Below are 16,813 nucleotides of genomic sequence, written 5' to 3' on the forward strand. Positions count from 1 at the left end.
ACATTTTTATTTATATAGTTCTCTTTTTTGCATCACAGAATCTACATGTATGTGAGTAGTAGTTTGCATTAGCGGGTAGTAGCTTTTCTTAGAATTTTCTCGGTGCATATGTTCCAGACTTTGTAGGAACATGTATAATTATTCTAGGACGGTATAACTTTGGATACTATAGATACCACCCCCTTTACATATTCATATATACATACATGCTTATTTTTCTTTTGCTATGTACATAGAGCCTAGGTGTATGCCTCTCGTTGGCAAGGTAGTGGGGTCCCCATTACACAAAGGGTGATAATATGCTCTTCTTGTTGGTATAGTGTCGTTATGCTATCCAAAATTTTAAGAAACTTTGGTAGTTAGAAAGTTTAACTAGGTAATCTAAATAATAGAAAACTTAGAGTTTTAGCGAGTCATCTCAATAATGTCACTTAAACGTAGAGTCAATTTACTCATATTGTGTCATCAATTTAGAGTCTGATATATTCCTTTGATCTCTTAGGATAGAGCTAACTTTATCGCATTATATCTAGGATGATTGTGTGCCTATTAGGTTGTTAGCTGGCAGCTCATTCTTAGCAGGCGTAAGCCCAGAGGTATTTGCAAACCTCAATTCTATGATAAAAATAATATTATGTATTCAAATATATTTTTAACAAAAAATTTAAAAATACTTTTGAAGGAACAATTAGTATTTTCAAAATATATACATATAAGGCAACTTTCTTATATGTTAAAGTTGAAATGAGTGTAATTTTCACTTTATTCGAAAGTTTTTTCTTTAGATATGTAATTGATTGCAAGGGCTTGACGCTATAAGAACCCAAAATCTCATTATAAAATAAACCGTCTTAGTTCAATGAGATAGGGAAAAATCTTTGGACTTCGACTAAAGTCTATCACGGATTAAATTCATATTTAAAATGATAGATGAATGTAAATTTTATCCTTCGGGATAGTTTTAACATTCCCTTCGCCAAGTTTGAATATGAAAATAAAATTACTTCTTTACTCAATTTGATAAAGGAGTGTTAGTTTATTCCTTGTGATAATTGACACTAATTATTCGAATTTTTCTAAAAAAATATTAAATATCAAATCGGTGGTACATTATCATTTAATTTGTCCACAACTGGGATGCTTGTATGTATCAACAACTACCAGGCTTGTTTAGTTATAAAAAGTTAACTTTAATCAGTTTTCTTTATCACTTTTCTTTTTCTCTCTATCTTTTCTAGAATTCTTTATGGGTGAGTGTTCTTGCTTGTTCTTCATTGTTTTGGGATTTCAAAAAGAATGGAGGAAAGAAGAGAAAGCATTCTGCATTAAAGAAGAAAGAACTTCTCTATGAGAATGAAGAATCATTTTCTGCTTTGAACTTTTAGAGTTCTTCTTTTGTTAGCACACTAAAAGGATTCATATATGAAGTTATTAAATATATACAGGTTTACAATGTAGAAATGAAGAGATTGCTTGGGTGTAAGGTTCTCAATTATAAATTTTCTCCTGGTCAAAATGTTTGGCTTTTTGATTCCCAAAATAAATTTTATCATGTAAAAATTAAGTCCGGATGGACCATGCTATTTATTATTATTCAAATACATTCATGTGGTGCAGTAAACATTCAAGATATATTTTTTTCACATTTTCAAAGTTAATGGTCATAGATTGAAATCCTATAGATGATGATGATGATGATGAAGATGAGAAAGATTATGATTAGAAAATTTCTTAATGTTATGCTAGAGAAAGTATAAAGAGAGTGAATGCTACCCTTATTTTGTAGCATCATATTTTTCTTTAATTACTTGTACATTTCTTTGTCTTAGGGGCGATCCTAGTGATGTGATAGTTTATCAAGATATAATTCTCTGACCAAATCTTAGGATTAGTCTTGTCATAATTGGATGGTATGACATGTGTGATATCAGATCATATTGGGTCAGGTTGTGAGACTACAGTCCTACCGACCAAACAAATAGGCCAATGTCCACTTAAGAATAGATCTATTGTCATCATATTCCTCCAACTTCAAACAAGTAATGCATAGTTACGATCCTTCTGACCTCCGCCTGATAATTTAGCGTGCTCTATATGATATATATTGAGTCAATGCCTTCCCCTGAGGAAATGTATCATTTGTAATCAACAAAAAGCACCAGTGGATTCATTTTAACTATGCCATACCCCGTAATTTTTCACCTTTTTAGGATTTTCTACATAAAAATTATGATCTCTTATAACTCTTGCACCCCTTTCTCTAGATTTATATATGTGTTGGATCTTCATTCAAAGATAGGATGCTAAGCTCTTTATTTCTCTACAGTCGTGAATGTTATATGACGCAACAAACTTAAAACTATTCATGACCAAGCACTTATAGAAAAAAAGTTAAAATTTTAATATTATTAATGCGAGTGACATGCTTTATGATTTATTCCTCATTATTGTGAAAAAAAAAACTATTCTCTCTCATAGAGACAAATTATTGTGTTTTTTATAAAATTGCCAAGGCTTTCTCAATAGAAAAATATGGTTAAATTATGGCTCATTTCATTTAAATGATCAAATACAAATGATAAAGAGTATAATATATTGTACTATTGAGTATAATTTTTTTAATTTAAAAATTATAAGATTCAGTCAAATAAACAAGTTCATCCTAATACAAAATTTTCATTGATTTTGTTCGAGTTAAGAAGCACTCTTTGCCAAAAAGAAAACTGCACTGCCACTAACCGCGCTTAAGACCTCCGCGAAATACCCTCTCGACCAAAGCAAACCAAACCACCTCTTTTGTCCCTGTAAAATGGAATCAGCGGCGGCAGTGAATCGAAACCCTCGAGCACAGATTGAAGAAGGGCTTGAAGATGCCCAGAATGACTATGAAGATGAACCGGGGGAGGACGAGGAGGAGGAGGAGGAGGAAGAATTTGACGAGGAAGAACTCAGCGGCCACGAAGGTGGTCGATCCTCCGATAGGGAAAGGATGAACGACCTACTTCGCCGATTGGCCACCGGCTCCGTAAGGGTTCGTGTCCACGATGTTCTTATCAAAGGAAATACAAAGACTAAAGATTCCCTAATCGAAGCCGAGGTACTACCGGTCTTCAGATCCGCCTCTACGATGCAGGAGCTCCTCCAGGCCGCCACCGCAGCCAATGCTCGTCTCCAGAGGCTGGAAATCTTCGATTCTGTCAGTATCGTCCTTGACGCCGGGCCTTCTGAGCTTCCCGGCACCGTTAATGTTATCATAGATTTGGTTGAGCCCAAGAACCCTCTAAGCGGTGATATCGGCTTTTACACTAGGCCGGAGGTAAGCACAATCTGTAGCTGACCTTTTTTTGCTTTCTTCCTTTTTTGTATCAACTGTCAATCAATCTTTAGAGGGGTTGCTTGAGATAGGAAACTAAAGAAGAATGTTTACTGGTTAATATTTAGCATAAATACTTATTAACATCAGCAAATCGGTATCATATGTTGAATTTGCTGCTTATATATAGTTTCACTAGCTGCTTGCCGGGGATATAGAATATGTAAACATTTAATGCGATTCTTCCTATTGTAAATTTCTTTCTGTTTAAGAAAATTTTAAGGAATATATACTTAATTCTATAGAAGCAGCGAAAAGCTTAGTTTGTTAAGCGTTGAGACACATAAGAGGAAAAAATCATACATCGAAAGTGAAGACATGCCTTAAGTTCTTAATATGCTTGTAGCGGCCCTTGTTAAATGATTTTATCTTTAAGTTGATGGTTGTCCATCCACTAGTATACTAGGCTTAATTTGGCCCTTGGTGTTCTGCATTCCCAATAAAGTTATTAGATATGATGGGTTGGCTTCAGTGCCCATTTATGAGTCTTGACGGTTTCTATCATTGTTGAGACATATCTAAGAGTTAATGGCTTGCAAGCAGGCTCTATGTGGTTAAGTGGGCTAGCAATGCATGGGTGTTGATGGTATTTAAGAACATTTGTATGAGATGGAGTAATTCATGCAATGGAAAGATTGTAAACACATGTAGAGTAGAAAATAGTCTCACATCAAATATAAAAAAAAAGAGTTGACCTCTTAATGTATTAACACGCTTTCTTGCCAATTGTCTTTAGGCTTTTGGGTTATTGTGTGTCCATCCACTAGTGGATTGGGCCTAATTTGAGTTATTGTGTGTCCATCCATCATCTGTGTATTTGTGTCATCCATTATGCTTGCCCAAACGAGTCGTTTTTATTTTCCACTGTCTTTTCATTGATAGTTAGCAATCTCATTGTTTCCCAACTTTTTAAATTTAGATTAAATAGTGTGGTTAACAAAAAAAAAAAAAAGCCATAACATTTGATGATTTATATCATATGTTTGGTGCTAAGGAAGCTAAAAAGAAGGCATAGAGAATTTCAATGATAAGAGATATATATTTATAGAGTTTGATCAAGCTAAATGCATTATAAGTGATTTTCACTGGATCTAAGTTACTGATGAAGACGTCAATTGAAAATGAAAATATTACTTTGAGAAATATTTAATTAGAAATTTAAGGATGAACATTATGAATAAAATAATAAGATATATTATAAACTGAACAAAAAAAACCAAGTTAACTTAAAAGAAGGTGCATAAAGGTAAAAGATTGGGTCTAGCGTAGATACTTCTTGTGATTTTGAGAATTATTAGGGATAATATATTGGTTTAGTTAACATTTTTTTCTTTAGAATTTTAAAAACTAAGATGTCAAATAATTGTTAAATAAGTATTATGGTATAATGGTACTAATATTTAAGGATAAATGAGATCTTCAAAATTGTGTTTACTATAGAGAAATTAAATTTATGAGTCATACATTGAAGTTATAAAGAGAGTAATGGAATTTTAGAAGATTATGCTAGTTTCAAAGAATGATTTTGGTTTCTTTCCAACAATAACAACAACAACATCAAGCCTTTGTCCCACTACGTGGGGTCGGCTACATGAATCCTTTTTTCGTCGTTGTGTCTTGTTAAAAGTCAATTTCTCATTTAAATCTAATAAAGAAAGATCATTTCTAATATTTTATAACCAAGTCTTTTTAGGTCTACCTCTATCTTTCTTAACATAAGTCAAATATAATACCTCAACTTTCCTAACTGGGTCATCGGAAGGCCTCCGTTTAATGTGACCAAACCATCTATGGCGACTCTCTCTAATCTTATCTTCCACTGAAGCTACTCCAACCTTATCACGTATATGCTCATTTTATATCCTATCTCTAAGGGTAAAGTCACTCATCCACCTATGCTTTCTCATCTCTGCAACACTTAACTTAGTATTATGCTTCTCTTTTAATAGCCAACATTCGGCACCATAAAGCATTGCAGGTTTCAACACCATCTTATAGAATTTTCCCTTAAGTTTGTGGAGGAGTTTTCTATCGCACAATAAGCCCGATGCATTCCTCCACGGCTCCACTTCAACCATCCAACTTGAATTCTGCTGATAATATCCCCATCTATTTCACCATCACTCTGAACAATAGATCCAAGATATCTAAAACGTGTACTCTTATTAATGAATTGATCGCCCAAAGTCACAATCCCCTCACTAGGTCTATTGCTACTAAAATTACACTTCATTAATGACTTGATTTTCGTTTCTTTCCAAGTAGAATTATTATTGAAGTAATTTTTTGTTGAGACAATTGTAAAGTATAGAAAGTAAAAACTTGATTGATCTTCTTATACTTTTTATTTATCTTGAGAAGGCAAGTGATCAAGTACTACAAATGTGGTGTGGATTAAGAAATAAATTTTTGTATGAAAGGCACGCTAAATTTATCATAGATATGTATGATAAAGCACTGCATGAATTAAATTCCTTCTTATCCACGGAATGAACTTATGAGGAAATTGTCTTTTAGGAATAGTGAAAAGAATAAAATTCCAATCTTAATAATCATACGCTTTCTCAAAATTCACCTTGAAAATAAATATTTCTTATTTTTTTTATGACATGGGTGAATTAGTTCATGTGTTGTAGTGATGCAACAATGGATAACTCTTCCTTAAATGAAAGCTCCCTTACGGAAATCAACTAAATTGAAAAAGAATTTTGATATTACTTTAGCAAGCACCATGGTGAAAGTTTTATAAGTGCCAATTAGGAAGCTAACTGGTGTAAAGTTCTTAAAATTTTCACAATGGTCATGCTTTGGAATGAGTCAAATGGTAAGCCTTGCCAAATTTTAGATAATTAAACATAATCACAAAATCTTTTTTCTTTGTCTCCCTCATAACTCTCTAATTAAATTAACAGGACAATCATATGAACTGCCAACTTGAAGACTTGTTAGCACCAAGAGAGAAATAATCTCAATATCCTCAAGAAGGAAAGGAGAGTTTGAATCTTTTAACTATAAATAATCATAAGGATAAAGTTCATTAATATCGTTAATGTACTTTGAAGGTTTTTTTTTGTTGAGGAGCTTCTTGTAGAAATTAGTACAAGCTGCAGAGATATATTTTGGGAGTGTATGAAGTCTCGCCATTCTTAATATAATGAATATAATTATTTTTTTCTTACCATTATCTACACATGATCGAAGGATATATTGTTATCCCCCTACAATGGCGTATTAACCTTAGATCTTTGCTACCAGTAAATTTTCTTTTTCTTTTCATCTTTTCTTGTACAACCAAAGCTTAACTTTACCCTATTACTCCAAATGCGCACTTATTTCTTCAGCCTTTTCTTCAACGGATTCCAAAATTTTAAAGATTTAATTATAGGGAACATTTAATATTGAAAATCATTGAACAATGATTAGAGTGAATCTTGTTTAGAGCTTTTTGACCAACACTAGTGAAATGAGGACCTAATCTAATTTGGTAAATAATTCATCCTCTCTATTATTAGACCAGGTATATTTTATAACAACCAGAGGAAGACTATCAAATTCAAGTGGCTGATTATATCAATAAGAAAATTTGATAGAGGTTTGGAGCTTGTAGAAAATCTCTCCTCAATAGAAATAACATCATTGAAATCCTACACGAAGTCTAAGGAAGAGACCACATAGTGCCAATAGAATAGTGTTTAGTCTAAAATAGTAAATTTTCCTCATTGTCACAAGGAGCATAAAAAGTGGTGAGAATAAAATTCATGTGCTATTTGCACAATTTAAAATGAATTAAAATAGGTAATCTATCAATAAAATGGCTAATTAGAGCCTCTCAACATTAGAGTATTAACCTACAAATAATACTTTTTGACTGACCATTTGAATTCATTTATTTCCAACTCTAAATCTTCTCTTCTATTATAGATTTAAGGGTAAAAAATGTAGGATTGGTTAACCAGGTTTCTTGGAGTCAAATAATGTCAAACCTTTCTCTTACAAACCCTCTATTTGTCCCCACCCCCACCAAATTAAAAAAAACAAAAAACAAAAAAATAAAAATTGCTTTTGTGTGGAAAAATTAACCAACAAAAATTTGCATTTGGTAAGTTGATTTAGAAAGGTTATATGTTTGATAGTATAATAAAAAATGTGGTCGAGAAATTAGCTTTGAAAAATTTCTAATACCAAAAATAGAAATGCATAAGACACACTAAATAAATAAATAATATTAGAACTTAAACCACTTTGATTTAATGTTCCAATCATTATTTCAAAATGAAGGGCTGCTAGTACTAACGTGAGGTCTGATAGTAATATTGATCACTATTTTTTTACCTTATTTATCCCAACTTTCTACATTAATGAAGTTTCCCGTAATTGTTTAGAAGAGAATTAAATTCGAGTTCAGATCAATTTAATTTTTCATTATTAACTTTTTGTCCATTATTATCATTCTCTTCTCATTTTCAGAATTTATTTCCATCCTTTTCTTTTTAATATAGTTGATATTAAAATCGTCCTGATGTAAGATTGTCAACCTCCACCATAGCGCTCTTGGTTCAACCTAGCCATAATGGCATAGCGAGCTCAAATGGATTTCTACCACCGTAGGGTATGTTATCCAGCTCATAATCCATTTCACTCTAAACTCCCAGATGACCTCATATTACTAGGCCTAACTTATCATATTGATTATTTCATTTCAGCATGCACCACTATAACCCTACATTGGTAGACCAACATGATAGTATAGGTCATAAGATCATTGCCTCATAATCGCATGGCTTGTCAACCCATGCTCAAGCCATCTTGACCCCATACCTGGCTAACTATGCATCTAAGTATATCATTACATTATTCCGGGCATGTTTTTCTTTTTTATCTTGCTTATCATGTTATATCTATTCTTGTAATGCGTCCTCATATAACTAGCATGCTTACAAAAAAAATTCCATGACTAAGCATAATTAAGCATACCACCATTTCATCATAACATTAGGTTCATCAATCATAGAAATATTCATGCTTTATCATGACGTCTTATCATTTGTATCACTATAGCATAATATATGAAGTCCTAAGAAAAAGTTAAGCTGGTAGCATGATTCATGTTATTGCATGTACTAACTCATGATAGCATACAAAGGCAAGCAAAGTTATAAATAAAGGATAAATTATCTACTTTGTGGCATAAGGGTTTTATAAGCCAAGGTCATATAATATACATAATAGATCATCCTAATGTTATGATCTCTGGATTATCTTTCTACCACAAAATTCCATACATGTTCGTTAAGCTACATATTACTTGCACATGACATGTGGCATTTTCCATATGAAATATTAAGAGCCTCCTACCTCAAGCCTTTAAAGAACTTAACTTGAATTCCACACTTAACTTTCTAACTCAGCCCTACTCCATTCTTTTATCACCAACACTTATATTAAATAATTAAATTCAGGTTAAATTTTAATCATAAACCGTAACTTCTTAGGCCCTCATGTCAATAACCCAATCATGCCCTTAGGGATACAGAACACTTAGTCAAACTGTACATAACCCTTAGGTTAATAGATTTCTTTAACAATTATGTTGTTAACCCTTAGTCTTATAAATCTCCTTTCTTATGACACAAGATTAATTAATCAACATAAATTTAATTCAGGTTCTTATGCTAATGATTATGCCTTTTAGAAGCATCAATCAGAACTTTGCTTTTCACAAATTGTTCTTGAATGGAATCTTAATATTCTAGCTGATGCAATACAAAAGTCTCCTTATTTGGAAGGGTGCAGATGCCATGTTAAATAATTTTCCACCCAAAGATAGGTGGATGATGCTATCAATCAGTTTAAAAAGGTTTGATGTCGCAAATGTCAAGGCAAGGTTGTCAAAGGTTGTTTGGGGTGCAAACAACAAAAGCATGAGTGATGCTAGGTGAATGGTATATGATTTTGCAGGGATAATAATTGAATGTACTCAAAACATTAATACAATATGGAAATGCAAGGTAGAAATCACAGCAGAGGCATGTGGAAGAAAGATAGGACTTCATGTGGAACTTATCTGTAGATATTAGGCCTCTAATACTAAATTGGTGCAACGTGCAAGTAGGAGGAATCACAATGATGATATAAATGTAATTGGGTATTGTTTTTAGGTTTTGGCAATGTTAAAAATGGGCAATTTTCATGTAACAAAGAGTGAAATGAGGCTTGAACTACATCAATATAGCCGACCAAAATTAGATGTGTACTTCAGATTTTTGAATTATGGTTTATCAGTATTGGTGGGAGTTTTATGTGAAGGAAAAGAAGAGAATTTGCATGAATTAGAATATAGTAAGAGGGGGAGCGATGAGATAGAAGAAGATGGGAGAGAATAAAGTCTAGAGAGAAGTAGAGTGGGAAGAAAGTTATGAGAGAGAAATTATGAGAGGGACAAAAGGTGATATAGAGCACTAAAGAGAGCGGGGAGATGAGCGATAGAGGGAAGAGTAGATAGAAATTGCATAAGAGATGGAGCTTTGTGAGTGGCATAATTCAAGAGAGGTGATACGGGAGGGAGTTTGAGTAAGATCGAGAGTGTCAAAGAATTCTTAAAGAAACTTGTAAAGGACATGAAAACAATCCAATATGCATCCTATCCATCATAATAAATTTAAGAATCCTTTTTGTTACTGAACAAAGGGCTCTAGCACTACATAAAATTTCCCTAGTCAAGGTAAGTTTTGAATAATTTAAATGATGAACAATTTTAGGAAAATATTTACATGACCTTAAAAACATAAACTAAATGTTTTTTTTATCACATCAACTAATTAAACCAAAACTATAATCAATCATGGTGGAATCACCGCACCTTGATTGTGACCATCTGATTCAAATGCATGTGCAGTGCAGTGATTCCAACATGTGAAAGTAATTTTATTCAAGCTCTTAAAGATCCATAGTATGCCTCTTTTGTTATGTTTGCAGAATTTAATTTAATTCATTCTTATTTTTTACCAAAAGCTTTTAATGAAACAAATATTTATAATAGAATAATCCAAAGGCCAATACTATTTGGCTACAAATTCTAACCTTAGAAAATATTCAAATACATTACTGTTACCTTGGTTAAAATTTTAAATTACTAATGTAGTTGGTCTCTATAATTGAAGAATGTAAAATATTATTCTTTTAAGTACATGTTTTATATCAAATATTGCAGAATGTCTTAGGTCTAGGGTTCTCTAATGTAGAGTTACAATGAGATGCACAAAATCATATATATAAATTAAATTAATAGTTCATAAATTCTTAATTTTTATCAGTAAAATTAGAAGATAAGATCAACAGCCACATTCCAAGTTGGTAAGAATCATTGAAATTTAATAAAAGGTAATCATTGTAGAAAGCCAATTGTTGCAAGTCTAATCACAACATCAAAGTCCATATAAGTCAAACATAGATTTTCATTATTAAATCTAATATTGTATTATAGATTCATCATCAGATACTTACACATAGAGACACTAAATCTTTGGGACTTTTATGTTAACATCCAAAAACATGTGGAAGTCTAATAATGCTTCCAAATACACATATTTTATTGAATAAATTTGTATAATGTAGAAGCCAAAAAATATCGTAACACCTCTATCTTCAATACATATTATATTACTCTACTGCTATACTCTTCTACAACACTTTTAACAGCTTTGAAGTAACAAATGCAAATACATATTTTGGTGAGCAATAAGCCAAGTAGAACATCAATACTTTAGCATAGTATTCATATATACGCAAGCAAAGTAGCATGCATGCCAAGGAACCATATTCACTCACTCTTATCACATGATATAGGCAAAGTATAAATTGATGAATTATAAGTAGAGTGTCATTGGTGTTATTTATTGTACTATGATATGCCATGTTATGTCATCTCAGTCTTGGTATTATATCACTATGATAATGCCATGCTTGATTTTTCTTTCACAATCACAAGTTCATTCATTTAAATCATATAATATTTACATATCAAAATTATGTAATCATTTTAGCTCATGTAGCCGTCCAAGTATGGCATGTAAGGGAATTTATATTAACTCATAAATTCTCGTTCATTCCATTTGCATTTATGAATTATTTCATTTAATATTTGAATATCAAATAGCATATGGTCATTAGTCATTCATATCATTTAATGCCCATCAACCCATTTTATTTGCAAAATTTGAACCAAAATCATCATTGCGGTGCCCGTCAGCCACTCTCTCCTAGAAAAAGTGCAATTATATAATTCATATTTAAGCACCCTCTCTAAAAAGAGAGCTTAATTTCTTTGAACCACCCTCCCTTAAAAGAGAAGTTGATCATATCTTATCATATGACCATGCATGATACTATACTATAAATGCTCTTGCCACTTGTGTTTTCTCTCTCAATCACTTAAGATCATCAACTTCCCTCGTTTAGAGCATTTCAAATTCAACACCCTCAGACTCCACTTATGGATACGCATATAGCTTTCTTTCCATATATAGTGGAGAACATGACCACAAGAGCCCCCAGCATTATACATGGAGCCAATTGGAGTCTTGACGCTTGAACTGGGTGAATTTCTTTGGGAGGTCTAGAAGCTTTCTTTGGGAGATGCTTGTAAGATGCAACTCTAATAACATAGAAAGATTCCCTAATTATCATCTTCATCAACCAATCCACCTATACAGAGCCACCTTTTTACCATCTGGTTAACATTCCACATAAAGTGTGAGCTATTTTAACTTCGAAAAAGTCTATATATTAAATCTTATATTTTAATTAATTAATATTTACATAAGGAGTGGTTTGGCTTATTCTGGATGTGTTTTACTATCTGAATTTGTTTAGTTGATATGATTTTGCAGACAAGAGGTTGGTCAATTGAAGGATTACTTAAGTTAAGGAACGTGTTTGGCTATGGTGACATCTGGAATGCTGCAGGTGCATACAGTTTGGACCATACAACTGAGATGAGTGCTGGGCTGTCCTTACCCAGATTTAAGGCACTATCTACTCCTATAACTGCCCGTGTGACACTCCTTACTCAAGATTGGTTGAAGTTTTCATCCTATAAAGAGCGTCTGCTTGGCCTTTCATTTGGGTTGGTTTCTACAATACGTCATGAATTGGCTTATAATCTCACATGGCGTCACTTAACGGACCCCTTACGCATGTCATCTGTATCAGTAAGAAGGCAGCTAGGACATAGTCTTCTTTCCTCGCTAAAGTATTCATATAAGCTCGACAGGAGAAATTCAAGTATCAGGCCTATGAAAGGATATGCTTTTCTCTCTACATCCCAAATTGGCGGTCTTGGACATGATAGTAATCTTTTGAGGTTTATAAGACAGGTATGACCACTTTCTAGTTGGCATGTGCTTGACTCTTTATTCTGTAAAAGCAGTTTAAATGTGTTTTTTATTTCAATAACCCCTTACGTTGCAGTAAAAAAAGAGCTTACTATGATAGCATTAATTTTGATAATGGAGAGCTGAGGAGCTTTCGAAACATATATGTTTTGTTACTAATTTTTCTTTATATTCTGTGATGTCTTAAATTTAGAAACTACTTATGATACTTTATGTCCTGATAACTCTACTAAAATTTTAACCTATTGTTCCTTAAATATTAGACTGCTTAGAGTTCTCTGAATAGTTTTATAATGATGAAAGGAAGTGCTTTTTATTAAAAAAATTGTTGAGTAGCCTTAGCAAGGGTTGTATATGAAGTTAATGATGATGAATGACAAGAGACTTTGATATCCAACAAATGCAAGGTTTTCGGAGAAAATGTTACTGAATGGAATGTGACAGAATAGCATTCTACAAATGAACCTTGACTTCTGTAAAGTCTTTTTCAAAGGCTGATATATAACGCCAGTTTTTAGGCCCATCCACCTCCTCACTTGAATGTTGTGGAATCTTCTTCAAAGGCATGCTGTAGAATTGTATTTGGTCAGGCTTCCTCCCATTGAATAACTGGCCTGTGGTTGGCAGCATGTTGAGCCACAACCCTGGTCAGAAGCCCCCAAACTCCTTTTGTCAACGCCTGGTAGAATTTTCTATGTGATAACTTTATGGGCTTTATGCATACCTGATCATAAGAAAATATATATGACGTATAGGTTTTATGAGTTCTAATGATTAAGTGCCCTAACTCATCTGATTTGCACCACACTGTATACTATCGGTTTTTACAGTTAGGAACAATTGGCATTAAAAATAATCAAACATTTAATTTCAAGCTATTTTGGATAAATACATGTCTTATGGGATTAATGTAATAATATTCAGTTTTTGTTAGTAGGTGTATGTAAGTTAGTGGCCTTACACCATACTTATTCTTAAAGTCTCAGTTTTAATTCTAACAATAATACTGCTTTTAGTTTTATCCTTAATCATACTGAGTTTAAGAAATTTTATCCATCTTCCTATTTGGGTCTTTTAAGTTTATGGAATACATATATATGAGTGGACATTTTCCTCCTATGAACATAGTCACCATTCTCCTCCTAATTTTATTGGTACATGTTTCACTCCATGTGCTCTTCAAACACATGATCACATTCTATATTGTTACCTGTAACATAAAATTACTTAGAAATTTAGCTTCATTAATTTTCATAATAGTTTAATCATTCATCAACAACAACAACAACAACATCAAGCCTTTGTCCCACTATGTGCGGTCGGCTACATGAGTTCTTTTTCTCCATTGTGTCCTGTTAAAAGTCAAATTCTCGTTTAAATTTAATAAAGAAAGATCATTTCTAATATTTTCCAACCAAGTCTTTTTAGGTCTACCTCTGCTTTTTTTAACATAAGTCAAATCTAATACCTCTACTTTCCTAATCGTGTCATCGGAAGGCCGCCGTTTTATGTGACCAAATCATCTAAGGCGACTCTCTCTAATCTTATTCCATCAAACTGTGAATAAAATGATTGGATGACGTATATATCCGCTTGTGCAAAAGTTTAGTTTTATCTTATATTTCACAAATTAAAATCATCAGAAGCACTCAAAGTATTGCCAACGACCCACATATTTAGTTATAAGAATGGAATTCTATGCTTTAAAATCTCATTTATCTTCTCATGCAATCATGAACTTTTTAATGCATTCAATTGTATATTAGAGGGAAGGAGAGAGGGAGATGCTTTGGATCAGTGTTAAGGAAAAGACCATTAAATGTGTTGGTTTTCTTAAAATATTTTTTATGCTTCACATCTGAATTAATATCAAAACTTGAACCAAAATATATATGATTCTATAGTTTTTTTATCATTGTTCAAGCATGCTCGTATTTTTCATTGGAGATCGTTTATGCAATCTAAGTAGTTGTGGTGCTACCATATTTCATATTTCGTATCAAGTTACTTATATTGAACTAAATTTTCATGTTCACTTGAAATACGAGTTCTTGGCATCCTTTGAGTGAGTCATTATTTTCTTTAGCCTAAGATCCAACTAAAAACCATCATATTTTAGAAAGTTACGTTCTCCATTTTTTATGTTGTAGATGAAAATGATAGGAAACACTTGTAGATCTCAAATATTTCCTATCAATCTTCGGAAAAGAGCGAGAATTCTCCACAAAAATCCACACCAAAACAGGAAAAACAGTAGATATTTTGTATTATTTGATGAAATAGAAACGGGAAATAGCAAGATAAAGTTGATCCTCAATTTGAGAGGAGGACCGATCTCTCCCAAATCTCTAGACGCCGATAGAGCCCAAAAGAAAACCTAAAACTTAGAGATCTCAAAATTCAGCCAAATTCAAGATGTCCTAACCCTAGGGAAACAAACTATTTAATGCATACAAATCAAAATGAAATCTCTAAACAATCCCTACATTCAAATTTCCCTCCTAACTCCTTCAAGAAATCTCTCTAAAACAGCCTACGCACGTCGTGCGTGCGTTCGGTGCCTACAGGAGGCGGAGAAACCCGCCTCTGTGTTCGCATATGCCGGTCCCGTCGGACTGGCTGGACCGGTGTAACAGAAAATCAATAGTTGATAATATTTTATGGCCAAATTAAATTCTTATCGGGTGGAAAAGAAACTTTGAAATTCTGATAGGATTGAACCATATGCGCCATATGCCTATATGCATTCAAATCTATATATTTGTCCGTCTGTACCTTAAGAAGCTAATTTATTCTGCCGTGCTGTCCATTTCTAACAGGAGTTCGATCTCCGTGCTGCTATTCCCTTGGGATTCTTTCATACTGCTCTAAATATTGGAGTTGCTGCTGGTGTAATAATGCCATGGGGGAATGGATTCATGACCTTGCCCACGCCTTTGACAGAGAGGTTCCATATCGGTGGAAACTCTTCTCCCCTGTGTTTGTTGGGCAGCCCCACTTCATTGTTAGGCTTCAATATGAGAGGGCTTGGCCCCACTGACTTACGGAGGATGATTCCAAGCCGAACTGATCAGACCAGTGATCCCCCAGCAAGCCCTGGATGGGATGCACTAGGGGGAGACTTAGCTGTAACTGCGTTTGCTGATATTTCTTTCAACTTGCCTCTCAAGGTGCTTAGAGATTCTGGGATTTATGGTCACGCATTCATTTCTGCCGGGAATCTGGCAAAACTATCAGAGGGTTCTATCAAAGATTTTTCAATTCGCCAGTTCGCTAAGAACTTTCGGAGCTCTGCTGGGATTGGTGTAATAGTTCCTACCAAGCTTTTCCGCATGGAGGTCTTCTCAACCTACTTCTCTGCAATTTCCTTTTCTAATATATGAAAATGTGTATCTTTGATAGCCATCGTAATGACTACGATTTAGGCCTCATTTGGGATGACTTTCTTACTGCTTCTTAAAGCAGTTTTTTAGTACTATAAAGTTGTTTTAAGAAGCAGTAAGAAAGTCATCCCAACACAGCTCACCTTGGCCTGTCGGTTGTGAGCTTAGGCTTCTAGTTAAGAGGTTTTGGATTCGAGTCTCTGTATATGCTTTGTGTGTAAGTTTGCCTTAAATGACCTAAATGTCCCAAAAGAAGCCTTATTTTGACATGTGTTTCTTGTTTCAGGTAAACTATTGTTACATCCTGCGGCAATTTGAGCATGACAGAGCAAAGACAGGTATTCAGTTCAGCATCTCTGCTCTAACCTAGAGGCTCTATCCGAGTGTTTTTTAGATAGAATCATTTCTTGGTTGATGAGATCAGCAAAATAACTTCTATTTCTTAGAAAAAAAAACCTGCACATATGTGCTTGAAAATAGCCTGGAGCAGTAAACTATTCAGTTTTTGTTCAAAATTCTCGTGGATATTTTTTTTTCCACCTATTGTACCGGTGATTGTTGATCTAAGCTGCTTCTGTTTCACCAATTATATTGGCGTTACTAGAAGCTTGGAGAGATTATTAATAACACGGTTATTATTTTTTAATTTTTAAGAAAATTTGTAA

General features: G+C 33.4%; 1 protein-coding gene across 1 annotated transcript; it reads left to right on the plus strand.

The window, feature by feature from the left end:
* Window positions 1-2,714: 2,714 nt before the first annotated feature.
* Window positions 2,715-16,813, plus strand: LOC110110715 (sorting and assembly machinery component 50 homolog). The gene is made up of 4 exons (XM_020842318.2): window positions 2,715-3,316; window positions 12,262-12,747; window positions 15,585-16,103; window positions 16,435-16,813. The coding sequence occupies exons 1-4, from the start codon at window positions 2,810-2,812 to the stop codon at window positions 16,516-16,518; spliced, it is 1,596 nt and encodes a 531-aa protein (XP_020697977.2). The 5' UTR covers window positions 2,715-2,809; the 3' UTR covers window positions 16,519-16,813.

This window comes from Dendrobium catenatum, unplaced genomic scaffold (assembly GCF_001605985.2).
Source record: "Dendrobium catenatum unplaced genomic scaffold, ASM160598v2 fragScaff_scaffold_1250, whole genome shotgun sequence".
Classification (NCBI taxonomy): domain Eukaryota; kingdom Viridiplantae; phylum Streptophyta; class Magnoliopsida; order Asparagales; family Orchidaceae; genus Dendrobium; species Dendrobium catenatum.

Coding starts and splice junctions, on each gene's coding strand:
- LOC110110715 (XM_020842318.2), top strand. CDS start 2,810: ATGGAATCAGCGGCGGCAGTGAATCGAAACCCTCGAGCACAGATTGAA. Junction 12,748..15,584: donor TTTTGAGGTTTATAAGACAG/GTATGACCACTT, acceptor CATTTCTAACAG/GAGTTCGATCTCCGTGCTGC. Junction 16,104..16,434: donor CCAAGCTTTTCCGCATGGAG/GTCTTCTCAACC, acceptor TTCTTGTTTCAG/GTAAACTATTGTTACATCCT.